We start from the raw sequence: 11,933 nt of genomic DNA on the forward strand, positions 1-11,933 counted from the left end.
TAATTTTTTTTCAACAAGCCAACGAATACTTTTTCAACCTACTGAAACATAACAAGACTCAAGACTCGATTAGTTGCGAAGGGGTTTTCTTAACATAAGAGGCTGGATAGATTATGTTTAGGTTTTCTCTTCTACTGTTAGGCATGCTTCTATTAGGTTAGTACTTGCTTTATTTATAGTGATCTAGATAAGCAGATTTCATGAAGCAACTTGAATGGTTTGTTAAACACGGAGATGAGCATATGGTTTGCAAGCTTAGAAGGTCATTGGACCAAATTGGTGAAATCAATATAGTCAAGGGATTGAGTAAATAACCAAAATGGTCCCTTGACTATATTGATTTCACCAATTTGGTTCCTCTCATACCTGGACATATACTGTCTAAGTCGTCGGAGGACCAAATTGGTTAAAAAAAAAAGATATTCAAAGGAGGAAATTAGCCAAATCAATATGAGTATGACCAAATTGGTGAAGTCAACATAGTCGAGGGACCATTTTGGTAATTTACTCTATTTGCAACATATAACAAAGTTTGACCCACTCAAACTATTCACAATTCAATATTCTGAATTATTTAATTTAACTTTAGTAAATAAAATTTATATATTTAAAAACTACCTTACAAAATTTATAAAACACAATAGGCCAAATTTAAAATTTAAGGAACTACTAAAGAAAATAAGCCCTTTCAAAAAAAAAAGAAGAAAATAAGCAAATATAATAATAATTTGACAAATGAATAGTACTAAGACTAACCTCAACCTGCAATTGATGTGGTGGTCAGAATTAACCCTGATGAAGATGAGTGGCGCTTCACCGGCTATTATGGTGTCCCTGAAAGAAGCCGACGTCTGGAATCTTGGAATCTCCTATCCTCTAGAAGCTCTCTGCCTTGGGTCACAATGGGTGATTTCAACGATATTCTTCACCAAACTGAGAAGCGCGGAGTAACCCCCAGCCGCTAAATCTTATCAATGGTTTTCGGGAGGCTGTCGAATCTAGTGGGTTAAGTGATTTTAGCTTCGACGGGTATCAATTCACATGGGAGCGGTCTAAAGGCACGCCAAATTGGGTTGAAGCAAAGCTTGACAGAATCCTAACATCAGACTCTTGGAATGACTTGTTCACGCATGCCAAGGCTTCTTCTGTTATTGCCCCAAAAAGTGACCACTTACCCCTTCACCTTCAGATGTATCCGGCCATTAACCAGAAGCCTAAAGGTCGTTTCCGATTTGAAAATCTATGGTTAAAGGAGTCACTATGCAGAGATGTCATGATTGAGTGTTGGTCAAATTCATACGGGTATCCTCTCATCGATAGGGTTGGCCGCTGTGGCAAAGCCATATGGGACTGGGGGAAAAATTTCACTAAGAATTTCCATAGGCGCATTGACTATTGGAAGAGCCGAATGGAACACACAAAGCATAGACGTGATTTACATGGCATTTCCTTATTCAGAGAGGCTCAATTCCAATATCTCCGGGTTCTCCGACAACAAAGTGACTACTGGCGGCAACAGGCGAAACAATTCTGGCCGAGAGATGGTGATACCAACTCCAGTTACTTCCATAAATCGGTCCGTAGAAGAAAGCAAGCAAATCAGATTACCAAGTTGAAGGGAGAAGATGGTGTTTGGGTCGATAGAGGTACGGAACTTGATTCTCTCATCACCTCTTATTTTACTAATCGGTTCAGTCCCACAGTGGGAAATTTTAATCCAGTTATTGCTCATATTCAACCAAAGATCACTCATGCTCACAATAATTCCCTTACCCGTGGTGTTACACTACTTGAAGTTAAAGAGGCCCTTTTCGACATGAAACCTGACAAATCCCCAGGTCCAGATGGACTCAATCCGGGATTCTTCCAACATTTCTAGGATATTTTAGGTCCTGAGCTTCTCAGCTTCTGTTCAGAATGTCTACTCTCAGGAAAACTGCCAGACAACATCAATCACTCCTATATTGTTCTTATCACCCAAAAGACCAAACCTGAATGCATGGGTGATCTTAGGCCTATAGCTCTCTGCAACACCTTATACAAACTTGTTTCGAAAATCTTGGCAAACCGTGTCAAACCCCTTCTCTAAAATCTTGTGTTTGAGTCTCAGTCGGCTTTTGTTCTGGGCAGTCTTATAACAGATAACATAATGCTTGTCTAAGAAATTAGTCATTATTTCAAAAGGAAAAGGCGGGGGAACCTTGGTTTTGTGGGGGTTAAACTGGATACGAGCAAAGCATTTGATAGGGTAAATTGGGATTTCCTACTAGCTGTTCTCTCAAAGTTGGGTTTCTCTGGTCAGTTTATTAATCTGCTCAAGGATATGATCACTACTGTCAACTATTCCATTTTGCTCGAGGGTAGGGACATTGGCCAAGTTATTCCTCAAAGAGGTCTGAGACAGGGTGATCCCCTGTCTCCCTATCTCTTTATTCTTATACTAGAGTCTTTTCATCTCTTGCTACAAAACCACCAGTCTGCTAATCTCATTCATGGAGTTTCTATGGCTAGAGGAGCCCCAACCATTACAAACCTCTTCTTTGCCGATGATTGTTATATATTCTGTAGAGCTATCCCATTTGAGTGCACCACCCTAAAAAACACTATTGAATCTTTTGCTCTAGCTTCTGGTCAAACAGTCAACTACTCTAAATCCACCCTTACTTTTAGTCACAATGTTGGAGGTGAAACCAAAACCAATGTGTGTAACATCCTGCACATGCGAGAAGGTAACCTAAGTGGGAATTACTTGGGCCTCCCCTCTTTAATCGGTAGAAACAAGCGTGAAATCTTGGGGTTTATTAAAGACAAAGTCATGGGCAGAATAAGAAGTTGTACACATAGATTTTTATCTCGTGCCGGGAGGGAAATTCTTCTAAAAAATGTTGTTCAGGCCATACCCACCTTTGCCATGAGTGTTTTCTTATTACTAATTGAGTTGTGTAAGGAAATTGAAAGAGCTATGAATGCTTACTGGTGGGGTTGTGAGGGTGAGAGAAGCAGGGGAATTCGTTGGAGAAATTGGGAGGGTTTGTGTGTCCCTAAACCATGGGGTGGTAGGGGTTTCAAAAAGCTTAGAGAGTTTAACACTGCCATGCTAGGAAAACAGGCCTGGAGACTTATTCATCACCCGAATTCCTTACTTTCCAGAGTTTACAAAGCTAAATATTTTCCCCGATGTACTTTCTTTGATGCTCATATTAGTAGCAACCCCTCCTTCATCTGGCGTAGCATTCTTGAATCCCAATCTATTCTTAAAAGGGGTTGTAGGTGGAGAGTTGGGGATGGGACCTAACAATGTTTCTCCTTTTGTCCAATCTCCCATTTCAGATCAGTTCAGTGCCTTCACTGTGGCTGACCTCATGAAATTAGACTCAGTATCACCCACATGGGATGTACCTTTGCTGGAGAACCTTTTTGTGCAGGATGATGTTAATCTGATCCGAAGTATTCCATTAGCTGATAATAAGCCTGCTGACAAAATCATATGGATGGAAGAGGAGAAAGGCGTCTACTCTGTCCGGAGCTGTTACAAGTATCTCACTGAGAACTACCATGATTCTCAACCTCTGTTTTGATCCAAGATTTGGAAACTACCTCTGCCTCCTAAATTAAAATGTTTCTTCTGGCAATTATGTTCCGGCCTACTGCCCACTTCTGATTTGTTAAGAGCTAAGCATGTCCAGGTCCCAACTATTTGCCAGCTTTGCAATGGTGAAGATGAATCCTCCCTTCACATCTTTGTTAAGTGTCCACTTGCTAGGAGCTGTTGGAACACTATTGATGGCTTTGATGATCTCACTGGTAACTCCTTTCTTGATTGGCAGGAACCACTTTTTGAAACAAAGTCTGATCCTGCTCTATGCAACATGATCGCAATCTGCTGAAAAATTTGGGATGCTCGTAATGAAAAAGTTTGGAATCACAAAATCTTATCTGCTAATTTTATTTGTCAGAGTGCTTTAACATTCTTACAGGAATGGAAGAATGGGCCTTGGATTCGTACTGAGGGATTCCTTTGGTTCCTTTATAGCAGCTAGGATGCTCCCAATTCTGGATCTCTACAAACCATGTGAAGCTGAAGCAATTGCAGTTCGTGAAGCGCTGAAGTGGCTGAAAAACATACATTATGATGATTTTCAAGTGGAAACTGATTGTCTACAAGTTGTTAAGGGTGTTCTCAACCACTGCCTAATGTCTTCTTTTGACCTTATCCTCCATGATATTAGGGAAATAGCTAAATCTTTTTCTAATGTTAGCTTTTTGTTTGCTAAGCGGTCTACGAACAAGGTTGCCCAGTTGTTAGCTCGGGAAGCCACTGTTCCGACTGTTTTCTCGTTCCGTTTCCTTTCATTTCAGATGTACTGACTCTAGATCTTATTTAATATAGTTTCATCGTTTTGTTCTCAAAAAAAAAAAAAAAAAAAAACTCAACCTGCAATTCATGCATTTGCAATTCATACCTTGGAAATCCCATGTGGCATGCTATTAACACAATTTTTTTGTTTTAGTTGATGACCAGGATTCCAGGCTTGCAAATCTGCATTCGTGCAGCTTTTTGTACTTTTTTTTTTATTTCTTTTGTATTTTTTTTTATTTATTTAAAGTGATGTGAAATTGGAATCCACTTTTGAGAGTTGATTAGATTATAGGGATGTAGTGTGAATAGTAAATAAATTGCAAATAGGGTGATGTGGAAGTTTTGCAAATTGAGAGACTTGAAGGGATAAAGTCAGCCTAATGGTGTGTTTGGAAACCCGAAAATTATTTTTTGAATTTTCGGTGTTTGGCAACGCTTAAAAAATGCGGTCAACGGAAAACAATTTCCATTGACCATGCAAAATTAGCCCTTTTTTCCAGAAAACGGCTTCCGAATTTTTTTTTTTCGAATGTCATTTTTTGGAGTTGACTAAGTGGTGTTTTGGCAAAAATGGTCATGGGTAACAATGAAGTGGACTGGTTTTCGCCAAAACCTCTTCTCGTATTTTTTTGTTTTTTTTTTACTTTTTAAAATAAATATAATTATTTTATATATTATTATAATTTTTTATATTTTAAAAAATAATTAAAATGTAGAAGTATACAATTTTATACATTTTCCAAAATAAACTAAACACACAAAGACAATTTTCCAGGATGTAACCAAAAACTGAAATTGAAACTATTTTCTAAAAAATGACTCATTTTCCAAAAAATATTTTTTAAAAGTCATTTTTCTGCTTTTCAAACTGACCGTAAATGCATATAAAATGAGAAAGGAGTACTATTTTAGAGACCAAAAATGTTTGTTATTTTTTTCTTCTAAAATGAATAGAAAGAAATAAGGAAAAAATGAAATAAGAAAGAGTGTAAGTATAGAGCTTGTTATTGCATCACTCTTGGCATATTATTAGAACAATTGGCTTCAAAACTTCAAATGACAGCAAATTCACTAAGGTTTTCCTTTCCCTATACAATCTACAAGTGCAATGAACTAGCAGAGGTAAAACAAGTCCAGAAAAGGTATAATATATGTTCTCGGCACAAAGAGAAGAAAAACGAAAAATAAGTAAGGAATACTCATCTAAGAACGACTTTTAATTTGCTCTCCACTTGATCTCTTACTTTCCACTGCATTCATAAATATAAACATTTAGCAAAAGTGGTAGTCGCTAACAAATTTATATGAGTGGTTTCGAGATGTGTGAACCTGCAAATTGTTTATTTCCTCATCTGTGAGTGAACGCTCCATGGATCGTTAAGCAATCCTATAGTAGTGACTGGTCATTCCTTTCTTATTCGTGAAGTTGTCTATTAGTTGCACCTGAAATTAGAAGATGGGTCAATGGGACAGATAATCTGCAGAACTCTAAAATGTCGTTAGTTCGGCATCATTAAACCTCGCATCCAATTACCATGTTTCTTCTTTTTCTCGTTTTCACTTTATAATCACAAAATTACCTTGCTACTATAGAGCATATATAATATAATATATAAACATAAACGTGCAATTCAACTACCAACTTAGTCTTTTAGTTGGGATGAAACACCTTCCTTCAATTTAGTATCAGAGCCAACCCTATACAAATTACATTCCACGTGTTACGTGAGGCCCTTCAAAAGTAACCGACCCCCACATGAGAAGGGGTGTATTGAACATATAATATATAAACATAAATGTACAGTCCAAAGGGTAACCCCAGCCAAGATGGCTAAGAATACAAACTTGTAACCACAAGGTCACAAGTTTGAATCCTAGCCTTCTTGGTTTGGGCCGGTCAACTATGGGCAACCAAGGCTGATTAACCGCGTTGTGGTTCTTTGCTGACTAGGGTCACAAGGCGAGGTTTACCCCATGCACACCCTCGGGTAGTAGCTGCGAGTTTCCCTTGTCACCCCCAAAAAAAAGTGCAGCCCAAGTGTCCACTCTATATTTAACTTTTGCCACTCTATAAAGGCTGCTTAAAAGATAATCAAAATATATCAGCAGTCTTTGCACAATAGGCCTAACTTAAACTTGCTTCAACTGTATTATCTACTACGACCCTAAAGTTAATAGCATGCTTGCATTCCAAGTGTAGAAGAAGAGAAACTACTTAAATTATGATGATAATACTAGTGAATATATTGGGCATGCATAATCCTAGAAAGGTACTCTAATTATTATACCTCGCTCTCGCTACAGATTCTCGAAACTTACGGCCCTTATTTTTTTTGGAAAAAAGGATTCTTTTAAGAACAGAATATTCCTGTCAGTGATGACAACAGTAACATTAAACCATGAGTAAATAAGTGGGTATCTTTCAAAATCTTCCATCTCTACAAGAAGATTTAAAAGTACCGAACATTGATATAACATACCTCTTCCACAAGATCCCCGGCAATTCCTCTAACAACTTCACAAAGATTGTTCTCGGTGAATGAATCATTGATCCAGAAACTCATGTCTTTGTAGCATGGAGGATACTGCAAGGTTACAGATATTTCAACCACAATATTAAAAGGTTGAATGCGTTAATACCTAAACAGCTAAACTACTCTCGGTATAGGACTAAGAAACAAAATATATTTAAAAAAAAAAATTCTGGAACGTAAGTGTTTTAGCAACTCATTATAAAACAAATGAGATAAAAAATTGAGAGCTGAAAGGTCAAGAAACAAAATAATAACATTAAGTTTTGGCAAAGTCCAAGTATCATAAAACGTTAGCATTCATTCTTTATGGTACTATTTTAAGCACACAATACAAATGTTAAGCAATACCTTAGAAAATGGCTTGAACTTCACTCCAAGTTGGCCACTTGAAAACTATACGCAATCAGGAACACAGTATTGAGAACATTTGGTAGGAAAAAGATGATAGGATTCATAATAATGCAAAATCAAAATCAAGAGAAAATAAAACATGCTGGAAATTTACTTGAGATGTAAAACGCTCATCAGCAGACCAGAAAAGTCGGATATCCGGAATATCGAAGAGAACCATTGCCAATCGTTCCAATCCAAGTCCAAAAGCCCAAGCAACATTATTGGTTCTCCCACCTCTTTTCAGTATTTCTTGCTCTGTTACCCCACAACCTAATACTTCCATCCACCTTTCCTGGTAAACAATTCCATAACAAGTCAACAATAATAGTACACTATAATTTCTCTAATAAAAATATTATTTAACATTGTAATATTCAAGAAAAAAGGAAATAAACTATTCTTCATATTGAGGAACTTGGAATATCCAGTAAAATTTGGAACATTATCCTTACAAGGTGACTCTTACTTTACTAGTAAACAAAAAGTTAAAAACATTCATTTGATCAATTTATTTGTTCATAAGGTTTTCCGTAATTATTTTTCTATAATAAAATAGGACTGGAAAAGCCAAGGAAACAATTGATTGAAACGGTTTATGAGCATCTTCATAAGAAGTGAGCTTGGATCTTTGGGAGCGAGATCACACAAATGGAAAGAAGTCCAAAGCTCGCAAATTGTTCATTATTAGGCAGAATTAACTAAACGTCAAGCAATTAATAACGGTGAGTTAACTAGCAGGTGTGTTAACACATGTTTAAAATCGCAAACATCTACCAACAGCTCAACAACTTAGAATGACTTAACTAGAATGAAAAGGCAAAGTATGAGATTCAGAGAACAGAAGATTTGATTCATGGAAACCCTCGAAGAAGTGTGTGTGTGTGGATAAATTGTACTTTTATGTTCTTTTCTGTAGGTGTTTTTGTAGTTCTAAACTAAAATACTTTTCTTTTCTTCTGGAGAATTCATGAGATTTTGGTTTCAAGTATGTTATTATTAGGTTCTGGTTTGATTCTAGGGCTCTTTGATTTTGTATGTACTACTAGGACACTTGGGTGCACAGTGCATCCCTCTGGTGCCTTTAATAAAAATTTTGCAATCAAGAAAAATGGGTTTGTTTAGATAGATAATGCATTATTTGAGATGTGAAATGGACATGTAGCCAAATAAATACATAATAAATATCATAAGGAAAAGACCGCCATAATAGTGTAAAAAGAAGAAACTAACTAAATTATTATGTAGTATATACTTTAATAATCATTGTCAGAAGTGAAAAAGCAAGGAAAACCTGAAAATATATCTCCAATTCGAATGATGGATTGGTAAAGGGAAAGTATGTGTCAACCCAACGCATCTCCACACCACCTGAAGAATGATTTTAAAACTTAGTCTAGTAAGAGGTAACCATGAAGAAAACGATCACAGGCAGCACAAGCTGGGGTCAATTGCCAATCAAGAAAGCCTAGGGAAACGACAGAGAAGTGAAATAGAAAATGACTTTAGTGATTTGTAAAGTTTTAGATCTACTAGAACACACACTTCTGACTTCCCAATTATATATAACTAGTATGCATCCCGTGCGATGCACGGTCAAAGTATATATATATATATATATATGTATGTATGTATGTATGTATGTATGTATGTATGTATGCATGCATGCATGTATGTATGTATATATGAAAATCAAAGAGTTTTTTACAACAACATAACTATAAGAACAAATCTTATTATTTTTTTGTTTTATTATCTGAATTGGATTTTGTATTTTTTATGATAAATCTTCAACATAAAATAGCTCAAAGCATCCTGATTATTGAAAAATGTTGGTGTTATTGGTGTGTTAAATCATGAGATTGCATATGCATTTGCTCCACACATTTCATTATACAAATTATTCATTTTTTATTTATTAAAATGTACGTATCCAAAAATTAATAAAATACAAACTTTATAGTTTATTAAACACTTCTTTATATACAAAATTTGACGTTCAAGAAAAATAAGTAACTTAAGACCATTCGGATCGCTAAACATATTATTGTAGGACCGTATATGTTGCAAAAAAAAAAATGCTTGCTTCTTGGAGATGGATTGAAAAATAACTCATAAATGATTTTGGGTGGAATATTCAATTTGTCCACATACCCACATAAACTAGTAATTGTCACGTGCGATGCACGGGTAAATTATTGTAAAAATATTTATTATATTATTATTATAATAATATATTATAAAATGATATGAAATGAATATAGTATTATTTATTAGTTATAACAAATGAGATTTCTATTATAATTTCATTTTAAAATTTTATTTATTACATAACATAGTATTGTACACATGTGATGCACAGGATAAAAATTGTTAAACTTAATGTACAATCGTATGCCATAATAATTTAATAAAAAAGAATTTACAAACTATATTTAACTTGCGAACTGAATTTATACTAAATTATACACATACCCAGACAGACTTACCCTACCAATTATTAATCTAAACTAAATATAAAATAATAAACATTATCTTATTTTTTTAAATTATTATACACACACCCAGACAGACTAACCCTACCCATATACTCTGCCGACTCACCGATCGCACTCTCTTAGCATCTCACTACAATCATCGTCTCTCCCTGCCTCTCAGACTCGGCGTCTCCGCATCCCCACCATCGGCGTCTGCGCTTCACCACAATCGGCCTTCTCCGACTCACTGCCTCGGCACTCTCATCGTCACTATCGATCTAGCAGCCTCCCCGGTTCCGGTTCCGGATCTCCGCCCTAAGCGCCTTCCCCTCTCTGGCATCATCGTTTTCGAGTTCGAAGACCTTCTATCCTCATACCTGTAAGGCAATCAATCTAACATGCGGTGTGTTTCCTTCCCATCGCTCTTTTTCTCCCTTCATCTATCGATTGTTCTTCCAGTTAAGCATATTCCTTTTCCAATGTAAAAAATTAATTGGTAAATGCCAGTGTTTTAAATGCAATATCTTTTATTTGAATGATCAGTGTGAATTTAGATGAAGATTTTAATACTCTGCAATTAAATACAAATTCATTTTGGTGCATTGCAATTTTAAACATTGCAATTAGGCGATTTTTCTAACCAATCAAAATATAAATGATATGTTTACTTCTTTTATACATAAATTCAGTTTTTAAACAAACAAAAATATAGATCTTTTTTTTTTTGGATTTTCAAATCCTGTTTACGTTTATTCTGAATATATGTATTACTACATATATCTTTTAGTTCAAGGTTTCAAACAGTGGTAGTATGAATAAATTAATTCTTTGTATTTTTACTATATTTTTAAAATTTTAGTTACTCAAATGAGAGAAAAAATCTTGCGTAAAAATATGGACAATATGACATGCTATACAGGATTCTATACATTATACAGATAAGGATAGATATATGCATTGGTCTGACATTGATCTTAAAAATAATAAATACAAAACTAAATAGGCATTAGATTGTTTGCTCCACCAATTTTAATATACCATAATACTTTGTTTGCTCCACCACTTTTATTGGAATTACTGTTTCTGCAAAAAATTTATTTATGCACAATATGTGTTTATGCATTCATTCACTATTCCATCACTTTGTATTGGAATGGAATTTTATTTTATACAAATAGTTGATGCACAGTATGTGTTTACCCATTCATTCCATATTCCATCAAAATTAGAAAAGGAATACTTACAGGCTATTATCGCTGATAATGACGCTCCATTCTTCAGTTGCAGTCTGGATGAAGCTTCTACTTGTCCTTCTAAGAGTTTATATTGCTCTCCAATATGACAAACAGATTACTCCGCCAGCAGGAACAAAATAGGTAGTACTGGGTGTGATACTGCTTCTTATTTTTAGTATAGTGTTGAAGTGATGTATAGGTTGGTGTAAATATTGATTTTGAATTTTAAATTCATCTCGATTAAATTAATGTTAGTTTTGGAAAATGTAAAATTCATTTGTAATTGAATACATATAGTTATTGAAAGTTATTGAAACTTGCAATTATGCTTTGTTTCTTGCAGTACATGTGAACCCAATAAATAACATTTATGCCTACCATTGAGCATTAAATGTAAAAATAATTCTAAATCAGATATGGCATAGAGACATGATGTTTAATACAAATATTTCATCTTCCAAAGAATTTTATACGTATTTCGAACAGAATTCAGCCATCTAAAATAAATATCATAATTAATATAGTCATTCCAAAAGTTTGTTTCCAAAACGACGGCGTATTGAGTAGGTGGGATTTGGAACAGAATTCAGCCATCTAAAATAAATATCATAATTAATATAGTCATTCCAAAAGTTTGTTTCCAAAACGACGGCGTATTGAGTAGGCGGGATTTGGAGCCAAAAATTTTGGCCAAAGGATTTTGCTTTATTATAGATAGGATAGGATGATTTTGGGTGGAACATTCAATTTGGGTAACTTAATTTTTCCATTAGAACAACAAACTGAATATCTTGGGTCACCATTAACTTTCACATTCTTCCATTTCTCATCTCCCAAAAAGAATGCACCACAAAGTTGATAATTAAAAACTACATCTCCTATCTCCTATATCATAATATGCCACTACAATAAAAGCAAAACTTAGTTATTAGCAGAA

The 11,933-nt window shown here is 35.1% G+C and overlaps 2 protein-coding genes across 2 annotated transcripts; one reads left to right on the forward strand and one right to left on the reverse strand.

Moving 5' to 3' along the window:
* Nucleotides 1–5,737: 5,737 nt before the first annotated feature.
* On the reverse strand, nt 5,738–8,797 carry LOC116003953 (phenylalanine--tRNA ligase, chloroplastic/mitochondrial-like). Its single transcript, XM_031243896.1, has 5 exons — nt 8,579–8,797; nt 7,400–7,579; nt 7,243–7,287; nt 6,841–6,945; nt 5,738–5,803 (listed from the first exon to the last, which is right to left on the reverse strand). Exons 1-5 carry the CDS (start codon nt 8,642–8,644, stop codon nt 5,738–5,740), a joined length of 462 nt encoding a protein of 153 aa, XP_031099756.1. The 5' UTR covers nt 8,645–8,797.
* A 669-nt stretch (nt 8,798–9,466) lies between these two features.
* On the forward strand, nt 9,467–11,327 carry LOC116003954. Its single transcript, XM_031243897.1, has 3 exons — nt 9,467–9,474; nt 9,853–10,140; nt 11,008–11,327. Exons 1-3 carry the CDS (start codon nt 9,467–9,469, stop codon nt 11,135–11,137), a joined length of 426 nt encoding a protein of 141 aa, XP_031099757.1. The 3' UTR covers nt 11,138–11,327.
* Nucleotides 11,328–11,933: the final 606 nt, after the last annotated feature.

The sequence above is a fragment of the Ipomoea triloba genome, chromosome 14 (genome assembly GCF_003576645.1).
Source record: "Ipomoea triloba cultivar NCNSP0323 chromosome 14, ASM357664v1".
Taxonomy (NCBI): domain Eukaryota; kingdom Viridiplantae; phylum Streptophyta; class Magnoliopsida; order Solanales; family Convolvulaceae; genus Ipomoea; species Ipomoea triloba.

Bases quoted from the DNA above. Each gene is read 5' to 3' on its own strand.
- LOC116003953 (XM_031243896.1), bottom strand. From the start codon at position 8,644: ATGCGTTGGGTTGACACATACTTTCCCTTTACCAATCCATCATTCGAA. The intron at 7,580-8,578 runs GTTTTCCTTGCT...ATTGTTTACCAG, and splicing joins AATTGGAGATATATTTTCAG to GAAAGGTGGATGGAAGTATT. The intron at 6,946-7,242 runs GTATTGCTTAAC...GTAACCTTGCAG, and splicing joins AGTTCAAGCCATTTTCTAAG to TATCCTCCATGCTACAAAGA.
- LOC116003954 (XM_031243897.1), top strand. The intron at 10,141-11,007 runs GTAAGGCAATCA...GAATACTTACAG, and splicing joins GACCTTCTATCCTCATACCT to GCTATTATCGCTGATAATGA.